Here is a 24646-nt window from a genome sequence, read left to right as displayed (position 1 = left end):
ACCTGTCTGCTTCCTCGGGGCCCCGGCGGCACCTCGTTGGTGCTGGGGGAATGCAAACTCCAGGCCAGCAGGAGCCGGGGGCTCGGGGGCTGGTCTGGCTTGTCCGAGGCTGTGTAATGAAAGAGGCTGAGACCGCATCCCAGGTTCTGTGGGGAGAACACGCCTGCCAGAGACTGACCAGGCCACGGCAGGTGCGGCAGAGGGCAGCCGTGGCACAGGTGCCGAGGGCCTGGCATCCTCGCGGCGTGCTTGCGACACAGCCGTGATGGAGAGCCGTGCAGGAAGTGATGACACACATCTGGCTCCGAGTGTCCTAACCTTACGTTCCGAAGACCAGGGGCCTGCTGTTCCCGCCATCCCGGGGCAGGGTTTCACCTGGCGGCAGCCGCCCTCCACACCCCAAGCTTCTTGTCCCTGTCACACGGGGCCCAGGGACTTGACGCTCGGCAAAGAAGAGGTGTGTGCAGCACACGGGCTCCCTGGAAGCCCCGGGTGCCCTGGGCCTCCAGTGAGCGTGCAGCACCGGGGAGGAAGGGGCCCCGTGTGCAGGGCTGCCGGGGAGCCAGTCACGGGAGCAGCCGGGCGTGGGCTCTCCAGTGCCAGCCGTGGGCGCCTGCCTCTCACGGCTGAGGCCACCGTTTTCACGTGGTCTCACTTCCTGTTTACACCACAGGAAGCCAGAGAGCGGCTGCCACCGCCACCGCCGCAGGAAGACACAGCGGGGAGAGCCCCCCGCACCCTCGCCTGCTGCCCAAGCCCTGCGGCAGGCCCGCCGACGGCGCCCTCCTCGGAGACCGAGCCTGGGAGGAGAGGAGGCAGCCCAGGTAGGCTTTCAGCTTGGGCTTCCTGAAGGAAGGAAGGACCTTCTGGGTTTCGGTCCGGGAACAAGGTGAGGATGTGGGTTTGCTCTGGGGATGGAGGGTTGTGCCCGACGTGGCAGCTGGATGCACATTGGTGAGCAGGCAGGAGCCCCGAGGTGCCCGGGGGGCAGGATGGTGGGGGCCGCTGCCGGGCTGGGAACCCCGTGGTCGGACCGGCGATGCTGTGGAGGGGCTCGGTCCAGACAGTCGGCAGGAGGACGGAGGGGGCGGCACTCCAGCATGCGGTGCCCCTCGTGTCCCAGGCTGGGGATGAGGCATTGCATTCGCTGGCGGGCGACGCGTCCGTGAGGGAGGACGTGCTCCCGAGCACCCCCCATGGGCCGAGACATGAATATGTGTAGGATTTAGGGTCAGGGCAGAGGACTTGGGGTCAGGGAGACCCACGTAGGACACTTGGTTCTGCCCCACCGGGCGACCTTCTTTGCTTTTCTGAGCCTCCATCACTCATCAGCGAGGTGTGGAAAATCACATGTCTCCCCAACATGTATCGAAACCTGGCTTCCTGAGGCTCTGTGCTAAGTGCTGGAGAGAGGGAGGGACAGAGGGACCTAGAGAGGAGGCAAACCGGCTCAGGCCTTGGGAGCTCCCAGTAGTGGCTACAAACCATATGCCTGTTCGAGAAATGCTCCGTGAAAAGCCCATGAGTGGCTCCCAGAGGGTTGGGGGGGGCGTTATGGGTGGAAACATCTGACCCATCTTGCCCCGAGCAGGTGCCCCACTGCGGCGGGCTCCCCTCCTCCACTCTCCTTTCCCTTAGTCACCCCAATTGAGGAACACAGTGGAGAATACCACAGTGCTGTGCTCTGCTCGCAAGAGCACCTAACCCCCGTGTGCAAAGGCCTTGCCGGCGGAACCTCCGACTACGGAGCTTTAGATCGGCCCCTTGCAATGGAGCGGTGGATAAATGCAGAACCGGGCTGAGAGGCCTGGGGCCCCTGGAAAAGCCCCGGGGTCCGTAATAACCATACAGCTCTTCCGGTTTGTGCAGACAATCTCCGATACGTTGGAGGCTTAACGCTGTCACGGTTTGCATCCCTGGAGGCCCCGCACCGAGACAGGGGATGGCAGGGGTCAGTCCTCCTCATGCTGGGCTGCTTTCGGGTGTTAAGCATCCCCCAGAGCACAAATCCAGAGTGGCGTACTCTTCACCAGGGCAAGATCAGACCTGGGGGCCCCAGGAGGGTCACGCGTCCACTTGGCGTCTGTGTTGAGTGGGGCTCGGGGGCCGGCCTCCCTCTGTCCCTGGGTAAGAGAGTCTCCCCACTTTTCCAGAGGAGACGCACAGATATGTAAGGTGCTGAGCAGTGAGGGGGGGTTAAGAACCGAGGTGAGCTGGGGCGCGCCCCATCTGAAGGCATGCACGTTCACAGTGCCGCTTAATGAGATGGTGGGTCCAAAGCAAATATGGCCACCAATCTGGGACCTTTGGCTTACAAGTTTTAGAAGGTAAGGAAATGGCTTTGGCTTTTAAATTGGCAATGACTTACGGGCGTTGCTTTAGTGCAGCGGAAAGGACACTTAGAGTCAGGAGACGTGGGTCTCACCCTGGCTGTGCCAACAGGTGATCCCTTGCCCGTGTGAATGTTGGATTTCTCAGTTGTGAAATGCCAGAGATTGGCCCAGATTCTCTGCAGACCCTTCCAGCTCTAAAATGCGGAGAAGCTAACTCTGGTTCTGCTGTGCTTCTTGCTGGCATTGCAGTCAGGGAATGGCACTGGGGCGGGGGGGGGGGGGTTAGTTGCTCCCCCAACCGGCGCTCAGCACATGGGTCGGTCTCCTCCCCCAGAACGCTCCTTGCTATTTAGCTCTGAAACTAGGACGGAGGCGTAATGCTCAGCTTTGGCCTTGTTTCTGCTCCCCAGGGTCTCAGACATCCCCAGTCAAACACCCAGTCCTTAAGAGGCAGGCTCGGATGGACTATAGCCTTGACCTCACAGCCGAAGACCCCTGGGTTAGAATTTCTGACTGCATCAAAAACCTGTTTAGCCCCCTCATGAGTGAGAACCACGGCCACATGCCTCTGCCGCCCAGCGTCGGTCTGGGTGAAGAAGACGGGGTGCGGGGCCACCCAGATGGGACGCCGCCCAAGCTGGATGCCACCAGCGGTCCTCCCAAAGCTTACAAGTCAGCGGACAGCGGCACCGTGAAGAAGGGTCCCCCTGTGGCCCCCAAGCCAGCCTGGTTTCGCCAAAGCTTGAAAAGTTTGAGGACGCGTGCCCCGGAGCCAAGGCGGCTGCCGGACCCTGCCTCCCCCGCGCAGCCAGCAGCAGCGCCCCGGGAGCGCCCGGGGCCCTCCACTCGGACCTTCTCCTCCTCCATCAGACAGAGGATCAGCTCCTTTGAAACCTTTGGCTCCTCTCAGCTGCCCCACAGAGGAGCCCAGAGACTGAGCCTCCAGGCCTCCTTGGGGGAAGCAGCACCACCTCCCGGGGAACAAGAGGGAGGACAGGTTCCCGGCCCGTCCGGGCGAGGGGCTCCCTCCACCGTCGAGCCGCAGCCCCCAAAGCAGGAGCGGCTGCCGCGGGGCTCCCCCATTTCCTCCAAGACCAGTGAGCCAGGCGTGTCGGGGTCCCCTCTGCCAGGACGGCAGTCCAGTGAGAAAGCCCCCCTCCCTGACGCCGACCCTCTCTCGAGGCTGCTGTCCACACAGACCGAGGAGCCCCAAGGCTCCGTTGTCAAGATGCCGAGCCAGCGTGCGCGGAGCTTCCCCCTGTCCAGGACCCAGTCCTGGGAGGTAAGGCTGCTGGACGAGAAGACCAGTCAGCTCTACTCCATCAGCAGTCAGGTGTCGTCGGCGGTCATGAAGTCCCTGCTGTGCCTTCCGTCTTCCATCTCCTGGGGCCAGACTCCCTGCAGCCCTAAGGGAGGGGGTTCGCCCACGTCGGGGGCCGGTGACGCCCCGGCCGCGAACAGCTCTGCAGAAACTCCTGCCTCGGACACAGGCTTCTCGCTCAAGTGAGTGTGCCCAGCCTGTCCTTCAGCTTCCTGTCCTCCTGTTCTTTCTAGTCTTTCTTTCATAACCGTGCGTAGCTTTAAAACAATGTCTTGGGCACCCTAAGGGGTTGTTCTGCCTGTTCTGCCCCGGGCGTGGGCGTGTGTGTGTGCGTGTGTGTTACACTCTCCATAGGAAGGGGGTTGTTTCACCACACCTGGTCTGGGAGGGGTGGGAGGGGGGAGGCGCTGCTGGTCCCTGGTGAGTTGTCCATGAAGGTTTGGAAAGCGAATGACATCGACATGTCCCGCTCCTGCTCAGGAAGGCCAGACGGAGGCCAGGAGAGGATGACCTGCTCCCCCGTCACCCCCCAAGTGATCTGTGCACTCTGTGCACGGGTCGCGGCCCCAGGACTGGGCGTGAGGATGTCTGGGATGCAGTCCCGGCTCCGGCGCTGACTCCCTGACCGTGATCAGGTTCCTCACTCTCACGGTTTGCCCTACAGTTGAGATTAGGAAGTGGGCAGGACCTGCTCCAAAAAACGGGGGGGGGCTCCCCACTGTTCCCTGGGGCTCCCACTGTAGGGTGAGGTCCTGCCTTGAACGAGAACAGCTCTGCACTTACCAGCTTTATTTCTTATTCTTAGACTGCTGAGAAATGTTTGAGACCCATTGACCCTGTTCCAGCCCCCGCAGACAGCCTGGGAAGGAACAGGAGCGAGCCTGGACACTCGTCTAGGGCAGGGTCTCGGGAGCCAGACCGACCCATGGGGAGCTCCTGGGAGCCGGTCAGACGTAGAGGTGCCCTGTAACGCTAAGGTTTCCCCGGAGCTGGCTCTTCCTGGCTGAGAAGCTGTTCTCTGGCCGGAACTGTGAGGCTCCCCTTTAGAACGCAGTTCTCTTCACCTGCTGGCGGTAAAGGTCTGCCGATCAGAGGGAGGAAAAATGTCTTCTGACTAAAACCACAGTTTCCTGCAAAATATGAGGTGTAGCTGAAAAAAGCTGGCTACAAATATCGAAATAAGTTCTAAAGAAAAAGGAAGACCAGTTGCTGCCTGCATGGGCCCTATTTGTGGTTATTAGGTGCTAATAATTGGGGAGGATATGCAGGTGCTGACGGCAGCCGTGAAGGAGTGCAGGGGTGAGTGTGTGCGAGGTGCCGTGGTCGTGATCCCACTGCAGTGTTGGTGCCAATTGTCCCGAGTACCCGCTGCACTCTGGGGCGAGGTGCTGACATTCAGAAACCCCGACCCGGAGACCGACACACCATGATCTGTGATCGTGAATCCCGGATCTGGGCATTCCACGGCCGGGTGAGCACAGGCAAGGCGTTCACCCTCTGTAAGCCCCAGTGTCCTGGCGGCTTTGGTGGAGGGACACTGGTTTCCACTCTGATTTATTATATCGAGTTACAGAACGCATGCCGGGGCCTAGCCCAGGCCTGGAACAGAGTGATTTCACAGCGACCGTGAGCTCCTGTTAATATTCTGATTCGTACTATGTGCTGTTTCTCTATGAAAGCCTGTCAGAGCTGAGAGAGTACACGGAGGGGCTCAGTGAGCCCACGGAAGCTGAGAGCTGGGACCACTGCTCCCCTCAGTCTGGCCAGTCGGTCATCTCCCTGCTGAGCTCCGAGGAATTAAAGAAGCTCATTGAGGAAGTGAAAGTTCTAGATGAAGCAACGTTAAAGGTAGGCGTCCTCTGTAAGCACTTAGTGACCAAGGCCGTACTCTGAGCCGTGGCCGGGGGTGCAGAAGAGGCCCCAGGGTTGTGCCCGTGGGAGAGGGACATTGCCTCACTGGACCACAGCAAGACCCGCCACTCGAGGGACGCTTTGCAGCTTATAAAGTACTTTTCATCATTGGCTTATTGCAGCTTTTCAACCATTTTATAAGAAGGAAAGGTGGGGCTCTAGAGTTTTCTTTGTCCGAGTTCTGTGCCGCGTCCCCATCCCACGGGCTGTGGCCGGGCGTGCGTGTCCAGGGAGGTGCTGGCTTCATGGGAGCATGCTGTTGTAAGCAGCCTGGGTTACCAGCTCCCCCCCCCCGCCCCGAGACTTACCCTGCACAGGGAGAAGTGATTGATCCCAGGGCTTGCAAGAACTCCCCCATTTCACTCAAGTCATTGTGAAAGTCCCACTTCCCATATGCTTCTGAGCACACCCCAGAGACGTGAGGAGGGGAAGTGGCCAGGCAGAGCTGAGATCAGCTCAGCTCAGATGAGCACCGGCTCCAGGGCTTGCCCTCCTGGGTCGTCCCGGATCGGCAAGGCTTTTTGCACCAGAATCACCCAGACTGGGGTGAAAGCATTAAGGAGGCATCATAGCTGAAATTCCCGAGGCCAAGGGTATGGCTCAGCCTGGACTGAGACTCACTCATCACCCGGACCCTGGTACCATCGTCCCCCAGGGCTTCATTCACACGGAGTAACAGGGTCAAAAGTGCTTTGTCAAAAACAAAGAGCTGTCTTGTCTAGGGTGTCACTGGGAGACCATTTGCTTTTCTGCTGGGTAAGGGCCTCTTTTAGGGCAGGTAACCTGATACTTGGGTCAAAGTGGGGAGATTTGGGCCAACGCTGGGGTAGCGGGGGGTGGAGCGGACCCCTCATCCCTCTGGGTCTTGGGAACTCCCAATCAAGGGGTCACAGAGCTGCACGCCGGGAGCTCTTGTGGTGCCAGAGCAAGGGAATTCTTTGACGTCAGGGTATTCCCTTGCACAGGTGCAAATTGGTGGCCCGAGAGCCACTCAGACCCGCAGGTGCATTTTATCTGGTCTGCGTGGTGACTGTTACAATTATTGTATTCTTTTTTTTTTTTTAAGATTTTATTTATTTGACAGAGAGAGAGACAGCCAGTGAGAGAGGGAACACAAGCAGGGGGAGTGGGAGAGGAAGAAGCAGGCTCCCAGCGGAGCAGGGAGCCCGATGCGGGGCGTGCCGGGGCTCGATCCCAGGACTCTGGGATCACGCCCCGGGCCGAAGGCAGACGCTTAATGACTGAGCCACCCAGGCGCCCTGAATAATTGTATTCTAAAGATGATAAAACCTGAATTGATACCTGGTCGTCTGGCTTCTCTCCTCGTTGACAGGGAGCGGTCGGGTAGCAGCTCTTCTGCAGAGGAGATGGGCTCCCGGGTTCTCTGCAGTTCCATGTCTCACGTCTGTCTAGTTTGCTCCTTTAAGTGATCCGCCTACACCCCCCCCCACCGTAGGCATTTGAGCTTGAGGCCTCAGGTCAAGACCCAAAAGAGCGTCTCTGACTTCAGACAGGACGGAGGGGCCGTTCAGCCTCCCTGTGAGCGCACGTGGGAAGCAGTGCATGTGCTTCTGTGCTCACGCATGTGGGCACGGGTGCCCGTGGGTGCTGCAGCCAGGACTCGGCCGGGCTCCTCCATGGGCGGCGGTGCCCCGTGGGGGAGCAGGAAGAGAGCAGGAGCAGTGAGCTTCGCAGAACAGTACTGCCCTCGGGGCGCACACAGCCCCACATCGAGACAGCAGAGCTGCGTTACGACGTGCTGGGTTTCCAGCTGACTTCGTGCCACCCAGCCCTGTCCGAACCCGTGTGGGTGTGGGCTGGGCGGCCGGGCCGGGGCAAGACGGCACTGTTATTTTACACATGCCCTCTCTCTTCTAAACTTCCTGCAACTCCAGAAAGCACGGTGCTCTCTGTCCGGATGATGGAACAGGGTTGAGGAAGGGATAGAACTTGGCAGGTGGCCACGCTGGGCTTGGAGAGCGAATCAGCCTGACTTTGCTTCTTAAATTGTTCGGGCTGGTGCGGTGCACGTCTTTAATATACGTGTCTCCTTCCACAGCAATTAGACAGCATCCACGTCACCATCTTGCACAAGGAGGAGGGAGCTGGCCTTGGGTTCAGCCTGGCAGGAGGAGCGGATCTAGAAAACAAAGTGATCACAGTGAGTGGCCGTGTGCTGGGGGGACGTGAGAGCCAGAGGCAGTGGCCCCAGCAGAGGGAACACCTGTCGGCAAGGGCCTCACTCTGGGGATCAGACGAGTGGCCGGCAGCAGGCCGCTGGGCACGGTTTTAAAGGGGAGCTGTCGGGACCCCATCCTTTCTAAGAAGCTCTGTGACGTCACCTACGTGACTCCATAGTCTATCCTCATCGTGATCCTTCATTGAACAAGGAAGGCGTCTGTGGACCCCAAACAACTTGAATAGGCCCGAAGTCTCACTCACTTGTGGAAACTTAAAAAAAAAATACAGGTGTCTCAGCCTCACACCAGGACTGCTGGACCAGAATTTCTCCAGGTTCAGAGGACATTTTAAAACACTCAAACCCACTGAACGTCACTGAACAGTACACTTTAAAGTGGCTCATTGTATGTTATGCGAATTTCAAGTCAACAACAGCAACAAAACCTCGAAGCAAATATTCTTCAGTGTCTCTCGTTTTGGACGAAGAGACCAGTAACCCGTTCGTGACTCAACATTTAGACAGGAGTGGTTTGTGAGCACAGGCCTCGTGGAAGGCTGCGCAGCTGGGACTGCAGACCAGGCCTGATAACAAAGCACAGCACACCTGGATGCAAGGGGCCTCACCTGGGTAGAGAGACACCTGGGGAAGGCGGGCTCTGTAAAGGAGGCTGCTTTCCTGGTTTGCCCACCGGAGAGTGGGGGTATTGGCTTGGACACAGGAGAGGCTGCCGACGGCTGGCTGGGGCACTAGGGCCACGCTGGCAAGAAGAAGCAGCAGTTCCTGTGTGGGTTCACAGAGCACAGAGCAGGCTGCAGCCTGAGGCTTTGGATCATGTGGTCCAGCCCTGTTGTCTGGGGATGAGCTGGAGCTTGGGGGGGGACCTGCACCTCTTCTGTGCACCCCGTTATTCTGGCCCACGTGGTCCGATCTGCTCGGGCAGCAGCCCACCTGTCTGCCCACCCCGTCTCTCTGACCCAGACGGTTTCTGGCCATCCCATCCTCAAGGGCTGAGTTGTGACGTGGCTGCTTCGTGTCTCCACAGCGGGGTGCACTGTCCTCATCGATGGCCGTGTTGTCTCAGTGTATTCCGCGGGCTCACGCACATTCCTTCGCCCAGCGGAGCACAAACCCTGCAGCTCATCGTGGGCCAGCATCAAACACACCCCCCCAGCAGGTGACTTGGCCCGTTCCTGTTGGTCCGTTCAGAGCCACCCGTGTGTGAGCACTGACTTCCTGCTTTGCAAGCAGGCTCTCAACCACAAAACATAAAAAGCACATAAAACCACCCAGGACCTATTTCTGTCCTAAGCATGCAGCAACGGGCTACGAAGACTGCGCAGTTGACTTTCCATCTGGGGAGCAGGGAGAGCTGCCTGTGAGAATAATACTCAGCATCTTTGGGTCCGCCCTGAGCGGTGACCTCTGCACCCCGTTTGGCCAGCACTCAAACACCAAACAATGCACACTGGCCAGGCATTCGGACCTGACTTCCTCTTCCTCCCTCCGTGCGTGAACGCTTCTGCTCCTTTCCCGAGTCATTGCAAGAGGGCGGATGCTGAGCACCGTCCATGACCGAGGGCCATGCTGGGCGCTCACTGGCTTCTCTAAATCATCTTCCCCATGACTCGGAGGGGGGCTGGACATGGAGGGACTACAGTGGAGGGACTGAGATGCCGGCAGAGCTTCTGCTTCATACTTGGGTCTCATACAGAGCGGGGGGATCCTCGCCGCCTCTGATCGCATCCCAGAATTTTTCGGACACCACAATAACTTAGAGAAACAGAGAGCCTGGTTTCCATGACGAGGTAGCATGTCTCGGTGACAGCCCGTGCACGCTGTCATGCGGTCCTCTTAATTATGCACGTTAGAATCAACCTCATGAAAGAGGCAGAGGCAAAGACATGAGATTTTTAAAAATCCCACATGTTTTGCTGAAAGGGGACAGGTGGGGTGACCTCTTTTAATTGAATCAGAATTTCTGGGGGAGGAGCTTTAAAATGCCCAGACTTCCTAGGAGAGTGTTTCTCAAACAAGCATCCTGCGGAAGATGAGGGCCTGAGAATTTCCGCGTGGAGAAAAGGATTGTTCGCTGAAACACTTTGGGGGATCGCTGCATCGTGCTGCCTGTTCTCACAGGAGCATCGTGTAAATTTGCTTCGTAGAGCCTGCAATACCTTTTTCAACAGGCTGTAGATGTTTTCAGAACTTTCGTTTTATCCAGCATTCTTAACTGCCTTAGACCTTAGAGACCTTCTTTATACAACGCCTGTTAATGTGGCACAGAATCTGTGCTTCGGAGAAAACACTCTGGGAAACGCTGTTGCAGAACAGAAGGTGAAAGATCTGAGTGGGATTGTTAACTAGGGTTGTGGTGATCGGCTAGGGCCTTGTGTTCGGAAGGGCTCTGAGGACCAGTCTGGCCATCGTGGCTCGCGATCTCTGCTCTGGGTGGCTAGGTCCCACTAACTGGTCGGGATCCGCCTCCTGCAAGAATCTGGATCTGACGCTGGGTGACTCCTGGGTCTTGACTTCCTTGGCTTTGTTCAGGTCCACAGAGTGTTCCCCAACGGGCTGGCCTCCCAGGAGGGAACTATTCAGAAGGGCAACGAGGTTCTGTCCATCAACGGCAAGTCCCTCAAAGGGGCCACGCACAGCGACGCCCTGGCCATCCTCCGTCAAGCTCGGGACCCCAGGCAAGCTGTGATCGTCACCCGGAAGCCGGCTCTCGAAGCCACGCCCGACCTGAACTCCTCCACGGATTCCACGGCCTCAGCCTCTGTGGCCAGCGACGTTTCTGTAGATTCCAGTAAGTGCCCTGAGCTTGGGCGAGGCCCCGTGGGTCACATCGCCTTTGGCCACTTGGGGCCAGTCCTGCTGGGGCTGCTCAGTCGCGTGTGGCCTGCCTGGCATGGGCTGGGGATGGGTGTCTGTGTTTGTACGAGCACGGGCACGGGTGCAAGTCCAGCCAGAGGCCTTCCCCGCTCGCGCGCTGCCCTGGAGAGGGGGGCGTCCCTAACAACGTCCCTGTGCTTACCCTGCAGCGGAGGCCACAGTGCACACGGTGACGCTGGAGAAGACCTCTGCGGGACTGGGCTTCAGCCTGGAAGGTGGGAAGGGCTCCCTGCTCGGTGACAAGCCGCTCACCGTGAACAGGATTTTCAAAGGTGCGGTGTGCGTCTGAGTCTGTGTGTGTGTTGGGGCCAGGCCCCCACAAGGCTTCTGGGCACCTTCTGGGCCACGTCGGTTTCCCACAGCCCCGTGCCCTCCTGGAGGCAGACGGGCAGGCCTCTTAGGGACTCGATTCTGCTTTTTCTACCTTTTCTCCTCGGCTTGAGACATCCCCTTACTCCTTCTCATTCGCTGGGTCCTCGCAAGTGACTGAGCCCTGGGCTTGGTTCTGCTGGGCAGGGCCGGGACTAGAGCGAGGCTGGGGGAGGCACTGCTGGGGGCACAGCACTGAAGGGGGTCCCCACATCTGCAGTAGCCAATTTCAACGCACTATTTCTAAAAATTAAAATTAATTAAACAAAATTCGTAGTGAACAAAACATCAAAGTTTAAGGACAGAGTATGACTTTCTACTTGTACACACTCGACCTCACTCGCCTCCCCCTCATCCCGGACCCGTCAGCTCCTGGTTTTATGCAAAATGTTGACATTTTGTTCAGCACGGGTTGAGGTGCAAGCCGGCATAAAGGCGGGGGGGGGGGGTCACTCAGGCTTTCCCGTGAACATCGTGAATGGCCTGCAGCTCCCACGGAGAACCATCCCTGTCCTCACTGCTCCTCAAGCTGGAGCCCCAGCCCCACAGAGCGGGGAGCTGTGGGCAGAGAGCACCAGGCAGAAGTCAAGGGACCCGGGTTCCGGTCCCAGCTCAGCCTCTCATTTGCTGAGCGACCACTGTCTCCAGGGCCGGAAGCTCCTGGTCCACACAGAGGTGTGGGGTGTGTCTGGACCCGGGGTGCACGGAGGCTCACTGGGGGGGGGGGTCCCCAGGAATCCATGTTTACTCCAACTCTCGGAAAGACGTTTTTGACTTTCGAAGGGGGACTAGCAGCTCTGAAGCTCAGCTGGTTACCCGCGTCCTCGGGCTCCTGGCAGGTGCAATGGGACGATTGCCACACGCGTAGTGTTAGCAGGACACCTGACAGGCACAAAGGCCGATATACTTCAGCAATTTTTATTCTCATTACTATCAGCTGTTAGTCACTATTTCTGAATATCATTGTATCAAACGGATGGGAAATCCTCTTTCAATATAGATAATAAAGTAACACTCTTTCCGTAGGCAGCTTTGAAAGAGTGGGGGCCATACACGATTACGTCCTCTTCACACGGATGCGGGGGTCTTCTCCAGGCCGTGCAGAGTCAGGCACTGTGAACACTCACCAGCCCCCTTCCCACACCGCCCAGTGCCTGGGAGCTCATTCGAAGGGGAGAGACCGCATGTGGACGGAGGGTGTGGGGCTGGTGAATGTGGAGGCTCAGAGGGGAAGCAGTTCCCCAGAGGCCTCTATGATCCATGAAGTCTCCACCTGGCTCTGGGCTCGAGGCTTCCTGGAACCTCCCTTCTCTGGGGACACATAGGCTGCACCTTTCCCAAGGGCCACAGAGCTGGAGGCTGGCATGCCCACCTTGAGGTCACCATCTGACAAGAAGCCTCCTTTCAGACCCACTGCCGAGCTCCTAAGGGATGGGCACCCTGTTCCTTCCCGAGTTGTCCTGGCTCCTCAGAGACTGAGGGTCGGGGGTAACCTTCCTTGTTCCCCAGTCACCTGTGCAACCCGTTATCTTCTTCTTCCTCCTCTCAGGGGCAGCCTCGGAGCCGAGCGAGACAGTCCAGCCAGGGGACGAAATCTTACACTTGGCTGGCACGGCCGTGCAGGGCCTCACGCGGTTTGAAGCCTGGAACATCATTAAGACGTTGCCTGACGGACCGGTCACGATCGCCATCAGGAGGAAAAGCCTCCAGGCCAAGGGGACCGCAGCTGCTGGAGACCCGTAGGCAGAGTCTGGGGGCCGACCAAAGCCAGTAACGCACAGCTCCTCGCAACCGCTAATTCTCAGGGTCGCTGCTAACCCCCGCCCGGGTGGGGAAGGCAGAGATGTGCTTCCTGGGGCCGCTGCCCTGGTCCAGACCTTCCGGGACGCCGCCCAGCAAGAGGGTCGTCCCGAAAGGAAGGGCAGCGTCGCTCCGGGTGCTACAGACTACAGACTATGTACAGAGAGCGTGCTGATAATACTGTGGTGCTGTAAATAAAAGGGGTATGTTCTAGTTTGGTACGCGATCCATGCCCTGCTTTGCAGATTTTCCAAGTCCTCTAAAAGTGTAACGATTCACACCCAGACAGCATTTGCTTTTCTCACGAATCTGCCATGTGCGCGGGCTCGGAGGGACAGGCCATGCTGCTTTCCTGGGCATCCGCCCGAGCAGCTCGAAGGCTGGGGGCTGCAAGCACCCGAGGGTCAGTCTCTCGCGGCCCCGGCAGCTGATGCTGGCTGTCGGCTGGGAAATGAGCTGGGGCGGCCAGTCCGGACACTCACGGGGGCCTCGCCCTGGGGCCTGGGCTTCCTCACCACATGAGGGCTGGGTGCAAGGGGGAGAGCCAGATAGAAAGTGTGTCCTTCTTATGACCCTGCCTCAGGGCCCCGCGGCAGCTTCTGCTGGGCGCTATCAGGAGGAGGTGGCCCAGGTGCAAGGGTGGGGAGATGCTGCTGGGCTGTTTTGGGAAAACACAACCCACCCCACAGAACACTCGCAAAACTGGTTTTGGTTGGGTTGGAGATAGGATCCTAGGTAAGGGTGGTACCGGGTGGTGGGGCAGGGAGGCAAAGAGGAGTCAGGTGAGACTCAAGGTGTGAGCAGGTGTGCCAACAGCACAGAGCAGCACGAGTACAAGAGGGTGAACTAGAAATGGCTACCATTTCCCTGCCACGCGCCGCGCACTGGGCTGGCGTTCAGGGGACACGGTCTTTACTGATCACAGTGGTGTCTACAGAGCGTGGTTTTGTGCCATTGTATTGGTGAGGGCGCCAAGACCGGGAGACGGCAGGTGACCTGTCCATGCTGGTGAATGAGGAGGCAGAGATTAAGCCCTTCTTTTCTGGGATCTGGTACAGACGGAGAGGCCAGTGCCCGACCAAATGGATGTCTGGTTTGCTCATCTCTTAATGCCCGATGGCCACGCTCAGGACAGAGATCTATCAGCAGCAACCAGGGCTCCCTGACCAGACCCCGGGCAGCATCCCAGCCCCGCCCCAGCCCTGCCCTAGCCCCGCCCCAGCCCTGCCCCAGCCCCGTGACTATGGCGGAGACTGGAGTCAACACGAAAGTGAGTTATCCTTAGGCTGGGAGTGCTGAGGCCACGTCAGTGGAGTCTGGTGGCTTCTCCAGGGTCCACAGGAAGCAAAGACCGTTTCCGGGCAGTAAACTCCTAGAAAACCCAACGGGGGCCCCTCTTCACGCAAATGCCGCATGTGACGTCACTGCAGAGGGCGTCAGCTCGCTGATCCACTCACCCCGGGAAGCAGTGGCTTACAGTAGTCGCGTCCTGCCTGCCGCCTTGAGCACCCCCTTCCGAAACCTGTCATGCCCCACGCTGGGCAAGGACTCTGAGACACTGTGCGGACAGGTTCTTCAGGTTTAAAAACACTGCCGATCACTGTGATCTGGCACTGGGAGGCGTGACTCACTTCCACACGCACGCCATAGGACCCTGCCCAGGGCTGGCCCACGAGGCCACGCGGACTCGGAGGCACACCCATGCCCCCATCACCTCTCAGGGACAATTGGGCAACTACTGGGCCAGCAGCCGGGTCAGGCATGTGGACCAGCCCAGGGAAGGTGGAGTGGCCTTCCGTCGGGACTGGGAGCAGGTGACATGCAGGAGCACAGGGCTGGCCATGGGCCAGGGACACAGAGAAGCCGTCCTGCAGGTCTGGGCAGGCTTGTCTCAGGACTAGGGCGCAGCTAAGGGTCCCTCCTCCTGCTTCAGAGGGTCCCCCTCTCCCCACTCAGGACACCACCACCGGTCAAGTTTCCAGTCTCCATGCTCAGGGGGTGGGGGGAGGGTCTTCAGTCCGGGAACCAGCAAGGTCTTAACCCAAGAGCTCGTCCATTGGTTCTTCCTGGTGCCGGGATTGACACGGGAGATCTGGCCCTCCCGCGCCAACGTCTTCAGAGCAGAGGAAGCACAGAAGAGGGCCTTGGCTAGACATTTCCCGTCAACCCCGAACACCTCATCACCGCTCACTGTCAGGGACCCACTTCCACCCCATGGACAGGAACCCTCCCCAGGGCCTCTCCCAGGCAGCCCTGGTTCCTTTCAAGCCGTGTCATACCAGTCCACACGTCATTTCGTCTGCACGGGCTCTTGAACGGCAGGCTATGTTGGGCTTGCTATTCATTGTCCTATAAACACGGGACGTCAAAGCACGGGCAGGGGCAGGTGCTGTTCAGGAACAGAGATTCTGAGCGGCAGGCACTGGCCCGGGTGCATGTCTTCTGACTCCTAGTCCAGTGCACTTTCACCCGGTGGACCCTGTGACCCAGGTCCTCAGGGGGCTGGCTTTCCACCCTGCTGGACAGGGAGGCATGAGTGGCTTCTGGGGTCTCCTCAGCTGGCACCCGGCAGAGTAGGGACCTGCTACGTATTTACCGAGAGAATGAAATCTAAATTCAAGAGTCTGATGAAGACTTCTTGGTAAGTTGGCTGGATGATCCCAACAGCACCACTGTGGGATCTGTGGCCCATTACAACCCGTAAGAAGGGGGCTTTCTAACCCTTGACACGGAGCTTTCCTGTTTCAAAGCTGGCTCTTGCTTTGGCACATCCGGAGACAGACACCCCAGGACTCGAAGGTGGGGATCTGAGCTACTATGCACAAGGGGGCTGACTGCCACTCGGAGGACTCTGGAAATTTCCTGCTGACAGTAGTCACTGCAACACGAGGACACTCCGGTCAGACACAAGGGCGTGTTCCTCACCAGCAGGCTGTGTGGTCCTGACTGGAGACAGGGAAGGGACCTCGTGTGGCAGCCGAGGCCACCCCTTCCCAGTGGCAAGGCCGTGCTCCCCAGTTCCAACGACCCACACGGTGGGCCAGGATGGTGCGGGCCCCGCAGTCTCAGAGCAGAGCCCAGAGCTGGGACTCCAGCCAGCGCTGCTGGAGGGGACCTGCCCTCCCATCCTTTACCCTGACAGCAGTGTGGCCCAACCAGGGAGGACTCCAGCCCCGGCTTCTAGACCGACGGTAGGAGAGGGCGAACGCTGAGGGGGAGAAGGCCCTCCTCAGAGGCGGGAGGGGCTTGCCCTACTCACCATCATCCCAGAGCGTGCCAGCCCCGAGGCTGCGGAGTCGGCTTGGGGCACACGCATACTCTCTGGGTTTTCTGGGGACACAGGCCTTAACTCAGTGGGAAAGAGTGGAAATGACCGATTCGAATAGAAGATACAACAAAAAGAAATAGTGAATGTATTTTTCCTCAATGCCTATCTCATTTATGAAAACACTATTTTCCAAACCGTTATCTTTTTAAGGGGGAACGTCTGGTGCAGTGTTCCCAGGTGGGAGGGCACTGGGTGCCAACGAGGCAGCAGAGCGGGGCTTTCCGTGTCGATGGGGAATCTCGCTGACGGGGGCACGCCGTCTCTGGCGGTGACTGGCAAGACAGGCTTCGGGCAGACCGCATCCCCTGGGGTCTGCTGGCTGGAGGGGTGCAGACAACCAGCAGACAGGGCACAGGAGAGGCTCCCCCAAGCCAGCCCCAAGGGGGAGGAGGAGTGGGGCGGCAGGGGCCATTCTGGCAGGCTTCTCGGAGATGAGCTGTCCCCAGGAAGGTCCCAAAGGGTGAAAACTGGCCCTCGAGCTCCCAGTACCCCGGGAGCTCTGTGATGAGTCACAGGAGCCCTTGGCCAGGAGGTGAGAACGTCAGTCACACAGGGTCTTCACAGCTTTCTCCAGGTTGGCGTAGAAGCCAGCCATGCTGCGGGGGAAGAAGGAGTCCACCACGCTCCGAGGGAGGTAGCCGCTGAGGTCGGTCTGGAAGAACGTGACCAGGTTGGTCTTGTCGGGCTCCCTGGGGAAACAGGAGCAGAGCCGCGTCACGCACCTGGAGCGGGGCACCTGGAGCGGGGCACCGGGGCCGCCGAGGAGCACTCGCCCTGGGAGACAAGGCTGTGACGCTGAGATTTGTCAGCGGGAGCCCCACCCTGCACGGCACCTGCCCATCACGGCGGCCGAGGGCTTCGACCCTTTAAAACCCCGGCCTCCGCACAGTTGCAGACAGGGCAACTGAGACTTGGAGAGGGACGGGGTGGGCAGATGAGCAGTGCAAGCCGGCATGTACCGCTCCAGGCTGTGGCTCCTCTACTCTGTACTGAGTATCAGCCCTGGGACTGGGACGCCCACGTTCTCAAACATGGGAATGAGAACCGGGAAAATGGGACAGAACCCTCCCTGAGCTCAGCTCTGCGGCTGACTTACAGCTTAGCGTCGGGCATCTCCAGCCCATTCCTCGTGAAGGGGAGACGAGCCCCGGGTGGGACAGAGGGTGGGGACAGCCACCCTCAGCCGCTCTGGGCTGGCGGACAGAGGTCAAAGAGCACAGGAGCGAAGACCTGGCCCTCCGGCCCTGCACTGCCAGCCTCTGACCCGGGAGAGATCCCGTGACCTCCCTGAGCCCGTTCTCTCATCTGCTAAATGGGACCACGACACTTGCCCAGCCCGCCTTATGGGGCCGGAGGGGGAGCCCCACATTGAAAACAGTAAGAACAAGGCCTCCCACAATTCCTCCCGCTGTGCTAGTGCGTGGGCACACTGTGTCCCCAACGTGCAGAGAACAGGCTCCGTAATGCCCAAGCCCGCGGGCCGTAGGCAGCTTTATTCCTGCCAATTGTGATTAATGCGCCCAGTGAACAGACGGTCCACAATTAAGCTACGCGTAGGCCTGGGCACGTCGCTCGCTCCAGGAGATCGTCCTCACCCCGGCAGAGGCTCACAGAAGCAACCGCAGGGGTGGTTAAACCCTCGCACGAAACCTGGCTGCGGGGGACACAGCGGGTGCTCCACGTGGACAGCTGCAAGACAGCAGAACGGGCAGTGAGCTACGACCTCAGCCCTAGCTCACGCAGACGCCCCCATGTGAAGTCTGGGGAGTCAGCACGGGTGCCCCGGGACCTGCCCCGGAGCCCCCCACCCCACTGTCCCTGACACTCACATACGGACACATACAAACCCACACTCGCACACGTGCAGACAAACATGTTCACGGCTTCCCAAGTCTGCCGGCATCTCAGAGAAAAGAACATTCCACAGTGTTCCACGGTTGGGGGCAGGAGGGAGGCACCCCCTCCAATCCACCATCTGTCCCCACGTGAAGATGCGGAGGAATGGCAGGGGCTGCAGCTTTTGGGAGGCAGGGGGACATGCGCAGTGGCGGGAGGGAGGGGACAGTGCCACCACCCCGCACATCAACAGGGTAGACCAGGAGCCTCAGCGGGAATGATGAGCGGTGCTGGCCACATCTGTGGCGTGAACGTCCAATGACTGGCCTGTGCACTCGCTCCCTTTGGCCCCCCACGGCACACGATCCCCCTGCACCTGGTGAGGCGAGGTGCACGCAGAACAAGGGACCCAGGGCGTGAGTGCCCTGGTGGCCGCCCGGCTGTCACTCACCGCTGGAACTGAGGCTCCCGTCCTCGTACTTCTTGACGAGCACCAAGTCCACAAAGTCTCTGGGGGAAATGAGCTTCATGGCGGCCGGGGGGCTGGCGGTTCTGCTCACGCACAGCATCTGTCAAGCATGGAGGAGTCCAGTGGCCGCCCAGAGGTCTCCCTGCCCCTGCCCCAACCCAGGGTCCGGCCCTCAGAGCAAGCACCTCCTTTCCGCTGTGCCCGGGCAGCCTTCTGGGCCCCCCAGCCCTGGCCCTGGACGGAGCACCCCTTGATCCTCACCCAATCTCAGAACACCCCACCAGTCCATTCTCCCACCTTGAAGGCAAGGTCGCCCCAAACCCACCACGCCTTCTCCCACCATTCCCCTCGTCCCCACCCTCTCAGGTTCCCAGTGCAGAAGAACAGGTCAGGTGCAGGATGGGATGGAGCTCCCTGGGGTGCGGGGCAGGCAAGGAGGGACTGCACTTTGAGGGACTGGGTTTTCAGACTGGGGCTCAGAGTGTCTCGGCCAAGACACCTCTGCCCGCAGGGTCTGAGTCTTCAGGCAGGCATGCAATCCTGGGGGCACCGGGAATCCATTCCAGACGGCTCAGCCTCCCCGTGTTCTTCCTAAGACCCCAGCCTGGGAACAGGCTCTCCTTCACGCAGGCTCTCCCTTCCCACTTGGTACCAACGCACAGCACGCCCTTCCCATCCGGAATCTTCCTAGCAGGCGCGGTCCCTGGGTGCCAAGTCTCCCAGGGCACCAAAGGGACACGTCAGGAAGGTGATACCAACAGCTGAGCCAGGCATGGCACACTGGAGTTAGAATCCCACGTTCTCCCCTCTTCCTCTTTTTAAAGGCCAAAGCTTACTGTTAGAAACAAGGCAGTTTCGACACTTCTGAATTCTCCTATTTTGTAGCAGGAATGGCAGAAGTGATATATATATTACTAACTGATGGCTTCCAGTCCTGATTCCTGCTGCAGGACACATCATTCCTGAAGGAGCATTTACAGTATTGGTAAGAAATGCCGAGGGCGGCAACATGCGGTAAATCCATAAACTCGCCCGCGGCTCTGTGTCTCAGCCACGCTGCTGTCCACCTGTCATCTAACCATCCAACTCAGAATTCGAGTTTTGGGATTTCTCAAAATCATGCTGATAAACACCAGTCTGCAAGGGAGGGCTCCTCCTCTGCATTCTCGCCGCTTCCCTGAGGGGCAAGGAGGCACCGCAGGTCAGCTGCGTCTCCCCTTCCCCAGAACCTGAGCTCACCCGAAACCTGTGTCTTTCTCTTTTCAATTACTGTCCACTGAAGGCTCTACCTTTCAGCCTTTTTTTTTTCTTTAAAGATGTCATTTCTAAGTCATCTCTACATCGAACCTGGGGCTCGAACCTACAGCCCCGAGTTCCAGAGTCACCTGGCACCCCTCTTTCTAGCAGTAAGTCTTATCTTTTCATGGGCCCATGAATTAACTTGAGAAAAGACCTCCCATTCCTCTCATTGAGAGATGTAAAATAAATGACTTTTTAAGTATAAGAGTCCTTCATCCACATTTGTAATATAATCATACTGTCTTAATAAATTATAATCATATCTCAATCCAAATTTTTCACACGCGGTCTTAGGTCACAGGAGAGATATACATGTAACTTATATACATATTTATGATGAAGGATGATGTCTTTGAAGAATAAATAAATCAGGAAAAAATTCAGTAGCCTACATGCAATGGAAAAATAAGTTCAAGAAAAAAAATGATGTAAAATTTTTGACTCGGGAGAATGGGTTCATGTATGATGAGGAGAACAAAGGCAAAAGAAAGCAGATAAAATTAAATTTCCTTACAACTTGCAGAGGAATGACAAATACTTCAGTCAGGCCGAGCCAGACATGGTCCAGGAACTCAGGACTGCCTTCCTGTTAAGGCCTTGCTGGATAGAGGGAAGAGACCTTCACCTGATCCCAGCCAGGCCTCCTGGATCCTGGCAGATTTCCTTAGCATATCAAAGTCCTTTTGGAAACTTCCTTTATCTCTACCTCCCGCCCAACTTAAAACTGTATCATCAATCGCTCCTCACTCTCCCAGTACAGACAGCTCTCTCTGCCCAACGGCCCTGCCTCTGTGCTTTCATGAAAGCACCTTTCTGCGCCTAACATGTCTCAAGAATTCTTTCTTCACCGTTTGTTCCAGGCCCCCATCGCATCAATGTATTTTTAAATAAATGATAGTAAGTAATACTTCAGGTCATGAAGCTACAGCTAAAAGAATGAGGTCATCGTTTTGCTCAAAACTCTGATTTATCACATGTTAGAAATGCCATGTTCTGCCATTTATGATGAAAATTTCAGACTCAGACGTTTAAATGTGAGGTGTCAAGTGGGTGTGTGGGGATGACATAGGATTTCTCAGAGATACGCATGCAAAACACTGAAAACTTGCAGGACAGGACTGACAGGGTCAGGAGGGGTACCTGTGGGGGGGGAGGGGGGAAGGGGTGGGAGGAAGGGGTGGGGGCGGCTTCGGGCCCACAGTGGCTCAGCCCTGGGCCAAGGACTGAGGGTCCCCTGCGGCCCCAGGCAGGGAAACAGGCATGTGTTTCCGGAAGAACAGGGTGCTCAGAAGACAGAGACCCTGTAATATTGATGAGGGGGCAGAAGGTTGGCTGAGGACAAAGCCCACGCTGAGGACCCGCAACCTCACTCCACCCCCACTCCTGGGTGGGTATGTGTGACATCCCTCCAAGAAACTTCCAACTGTCTCACTCTTCCTGCTTTGCTGGAGGGAAAAACCACCTTAGCTGGGTAAGAGCCAGGCCTCCAGGATCCCAGGATCTTCTTTAGCCTATGAAGTCCTTTTGGACGCCTCCCTTTTTCCTACTCCCTCAACTCCCAAGTCTAAACACCCTACAGAAATGCAGCCACTGTCACCTTCAAGAAGAAAGCTCCATATAGGGTCATTCTCTCACTCCATTCGTGTTCTGTTGTAAAGGCCGTTAGCCCGTGGTTTCTCAACTGGAAGCATGTGTAAAATTATTTGTATACTGTCTTCCCAATTTTCTACTCTCTCCGGTAGCCCCTGGGTGGCGGTGGTTCACTCAGTATTTTTATCTAAATGTGCTCACTTTTATAAACTCGGATAAATTTATTTTAAAAGGAAGCTACTTAACTCTCTGCAAAATACACATACGGAGGATCGCTGCGTTCTTGTTCTGCTTCTGAGGCGGAGGCCAGCCGCCGGTTGTGTTATAAAGGAGATGAGCGAGTGTTAAATGGCTGTCACAGGCACGAGCGCCTAACGGAAACGCTCCCCTTCGAGCAACGAGAGGAATTAAAAAAGAACTGAGTCCCGGGTGACATCACCACGTGTGACTCAATGTCAGTTTTTGCCTAGTATCCTTTGTGTCTCAGGGGTGTGTGCCCCACCCTTCAGGAAACACCCACATACACTCTTGACAATGAACTGAAGCAAGAATTTTGGTCCAGGCCAGAACACCTGGGTCCTCCAGACGGACCAGCGCAGAATGACGGCCTGAGGTTTCACGACAGCATCCGTGTAAACACGCAAGAGGGCGTCTCATCCACGGACGTCAGCATCAAACAGGCTGGCAACATTTCCCCAAGGCAACTTTATCATCAGTTTTGGCTACTATTTTTTTCTTCTTAAATTCTGTAATCAAAATCAGGTGCGTTCTTAACGCTCCAAGTCCCTAACACTTAATGTTCTTAGGACAGAAACCTCTAGAATTGGGCTGATATGGTAGCCACTCACTCCACGTGGCTATTTAAATTTACCATGAGGGTAAAGAAAAATAAATAAAATGAACAATTCGTTTTCCTCCAACTAGACACCTCTCACGTGCTCTGTGGCACATGGGCCCTAGGGGCTACTGCAGTGGACAGGGCTGTCACAGAACATTTCCATCACTTGGAAAGTTCTACCGGGCAGAGCTGGCTTGGATGACATACATTGTACCGACGGAGAAAGTGTAATCCAGGGCTGCCACCTGGCGGACCCCACAGCTGGCAGAGAATCCGGACTCTGGCCACGACTCCGGATTCATTATCACGGCCCCATCGAGGGGCACTATTTCAAACCTGAGCTGACGAGTCAAATCCAGGCACTGCGTAAGCGCCCTCAGAGCCCACACTCACGCTGCACGCCTTCATCGGCAGCCGCTATTTCTCTGTGCTCTGCTTAGGACTTCTCTGCCCATCTGGTCACACGGTTTCCCACCTGCACCCGGGCCAAGGTTGGGCCTGAGTGTGGCCAGCAGCGGGCAGCCTGCGTTTGCCGGGCGCCGGGGCTGCGTGGGGTCCTGCCCTTGCCAAAAGGTGTCCCTGACCCCCTCCAGAGGGACAGGGTCAGGTTACTGCTAGGGTAATAGGGCTTGGGAAGACTTACATCAGTGAGGCTTTCGATAATTTCAAAGCTGCTCACGTTCTCATCCCACTTGTCTCGAAGGGTCCCAGCAAGTGGCTTGACACAGGCCCACACCTTTTCCGGCGCTGCATGCACGATGCCTTCTCCCCGGTACCTGGAGCACAAGAAGGAATGTGAGCCCAGGCCTCCACCCAAGCTTCTGCTCCTGGGACCATACACCTGTCACTGCTCTTTAAGACAGGCTTGCAGATCAGGGGCTGAGACTTAACCAGCCCACCTCCCCTCAGACCTGCGGAAACGGACCGTAAGCACTCCCGAGACAGAGTCTGCTTGAAATGACTTAGATAACAACAGAAGCTTTCCTGGAAGAGAACTGGCAAGTGGATCCCAGGGTGCTAGGGCAGACTGGAATTATTTTAGGAAGCAAACCCACAGAGACCTCAAGAGGGGAGCAGCACCTCTGACAAACTTTGACAAGGCGTCATGCACTTACAAGTTCCCTGGAAACTCCATAGATGGCCTCCAGGAAACTGAAACTCCATTCTGTCAAAAGGCACAGAATCGTAGAATTTAGAGCTAGAAAGGCTCTGGGACATCACCTGACCCACTCCCCTGTGCTACAGACGAGAAGTCTGGAGCCTCAAGAGATGCGAGGCTCCAAGCTGACCTGACGGACTCGTGTGGCAGAGCAGGGACAGGTCCTGCACAGTAGACCTTTCCCACAGTAGAACTTGATGGAGCAGGAGATCTGAACCGGCTGATTCCGAGAGCTCTGGGTGGTTTTCAAACCTCCTAAAAGCCACCATGCCATGTGTCTCCTCAATTTCCGTCTATTCGTTAAAAACCAGAAGCGCCGCATAAGCAGAAACTATTCCCACGCCACCTCCTGGGAACGCACAGAGGCTCGTGCTAAGATGAGGGCCGGCTGTGGAGCCTAACCACCATTTGCTAGCCAGGTGACCTTGGGCAAATCACTCAATGAAAAGGGGCAGATACGTATCCCGGGGTCATCGGGCACACAACAGGCCCAGGTGTTTTTAAGGAAGCAACCCTCGATGGAATCTACCCCCACCCCATCCAGCTCCAGGGTACTGGAGAGCAGAAAGGAGCAGGAAGAGGAGGAGCCTGGGGTCTTCGGAGACCCCAGCCCCAGGCAGCAAGAGACCCCTTCCTGCCCCGCTCCTCACTCACGCCTTCCCGGCACATCTTCCATCCTGACTCGTCCCGCCGGTACTGGAGCACCTTCTCCGCCACCGCCTCGCTCAGCTGCGCGGCCAGCGCCGGGTCCATCGCTCCAAGGGTCGGGGCCGTGGCGGGGGGCGCCGTAGCGGAGGCTGGCTCCGGGTCTGGGAGGTCTCTGCGCCCGGGCCCGGGGGCGGAGCCTCAGCCCCGGCCACGCCCCGCGCCCCGCGCCCCGGATTGGCCCAGGCGGGCAGTCGGGCCCCGCCCCGCCCCGAGATTGGCAGGGCCGGCCACGGCCGGGCCAGGCTGGGCGGTCCTGGGAGGGCGGTGCGGACCTCCGGGTCCGCCTCCGGCCTGGGAGGGGCCCTGCGCCGCGGAGCTGGGGGGCGGCCCCGCCGAGCCACTAGCGGCCCGGAGCGTGGACTTCCGCTCCCAGCGCCTAGAGGCCTGCCGCGGGCGGGGCGACCGTGCAGTCGGCCTCAGCAATGCCCGGCGGCGGCTGCGGGGAGCTGGGGGTGCGCGCGGAGGCGGGGACATGGTGGGACCTGCAGCGCCGGCGGCAGGGAGAAGGCTCCTTGAGCAGTGCCCACCAGGGGGAATCTGGACGTCTGTGCCACTGATTCGGGGACTGCAGAAGCGGGGAGCTCGGTGCCCCCCCCCCCCCCCCCCCCCCC

General features: G+C 58.0%; 2 protein-coding genes across 7 annotated transcripts in view; one reads left to right on the top strand and one right to left on the bottom strand.

Moving 5' to 3' along the window:
• IL16 (interleukin 16) overlaps nt 1-13021 on the top strand; it is a 34986-nt gene extending 21965 nt beyond the window's left edge. The window contains exons 8-14 of one of the 4 annotated variants that reach the window (XM_040642880.1): nt 674-824; nt 2744-3836; nt 5334-5502; nt 7625-7726; nt 10295-10553; nt 10789-10911; nt 12558-13021. In XM_040642880.1, the coding sequence (XP_040498814.1) occupies nt 674-824; nt 2744-3836; nt 5334-5502; nt 7625-7726; nt 10295-10553; nt 10789-10911; nt 12558-12751 (2091 nt within the window). In that variant the 3' untranslated portion in view covers nt 12752-13021. Of the gene's footprint in view, nt 1-673; nt 890-2743; nt 3837-5333; nt 5503-7624; nt 7727-10294; nt 10554-10788; nt 10912-12557 lie in introns of those variants that run through there. The other 3 variants (XM_040642882.1, XM_040642881.1, XM_008687878.2) reach the window with 3 other exon arrangements.
• Nucleotides 13022-16198: 3177 nt separating this feature from the next.
• On the bottom strand, nt 16199-24173 carry STARD5 (StAR related lipid transfer domain containing 5). 3 transcript variants are annotated; one of them, XM_040642878.1, is made up of 7 exons: nt 23982-24124; nt 23458-23676; nt 23284-23333; nt 22812-22944; nt 18424-18541; nt 17732-17825; nt 16199-16825 (listed from the first exon to the last, which is right to left on the bottom strand). In XM_040642878.1, the coding sequence occupies exons 2-7, from the start codon at nt 23647-23649 to the stop codon at nt 16678-16680; spliced, it is 735 nt and encodes a 244-aa protein (XP_040498812.1). In that variant the 5' UTR covers nt 23650-23676; nt 23982-24124; the 3' UTR covers nt 16199-16677. The 3 variants fall into 3 exon arrangements, with proteins under 3 accessions (XP_040498812.1, XP_008686034.2, XP_040498813.1); XM_008687812.2 differs by lacking the exon at nt 23458-23676 and having other exon boundaries at nt 23982-24173; XM_040642879.1 differs by lacking the exons at nt 17732-17825; nt 23982-24124 and having other exon boundaries at nt 16688-16825.
• Between the last annotated feature and the right edge of the window lie 473 nt (nt 24174-24646).

The sequence above is a fragment of the Ursus maritimus genome, unplaced genomic scaffold (genome assembly GCF_017311325.1).
Source record: "Ursus maritimus isolate PB19 unplaced genomic scaffold, ASM1731132v1 scaffold_27, whole genome shotgun sequence".
Classification (NCBI taxonomy): Eukaryota; Metazoa; Chordata; class Mammalia; order Carnivora; family Ursidae; genus Ursus; species Ursus maritimus.
Note: the sequence above shows the minus strand (reverse complement) of the source record. Positions and strands in the feature narration are given on the sequence as shown.

Coding starts and splice junctions, on each gene's coding strand:
- STARD5 (XM_040642878.1), bottom strand. CDS start 23,649: ATGCGGCGCTTCTGGTTTTTAACGAATAGACGGAAATTGAGGAGACAC. Junction 22,945..23,283: donor ATGGAGTTTCCAGGGAACTT/GTAAGTGCATGA, acceptor CTTGTGCTCCAG/GTACCGGGGAGAAGGCATCG. Junction 17,826..18,423: donor CGGGAGCCTCAGTTCCAGCG/GTGAGTGACAGC, acceptor GCTGTCTTGCAG/CTGTCCACGTGGAGCACCCG.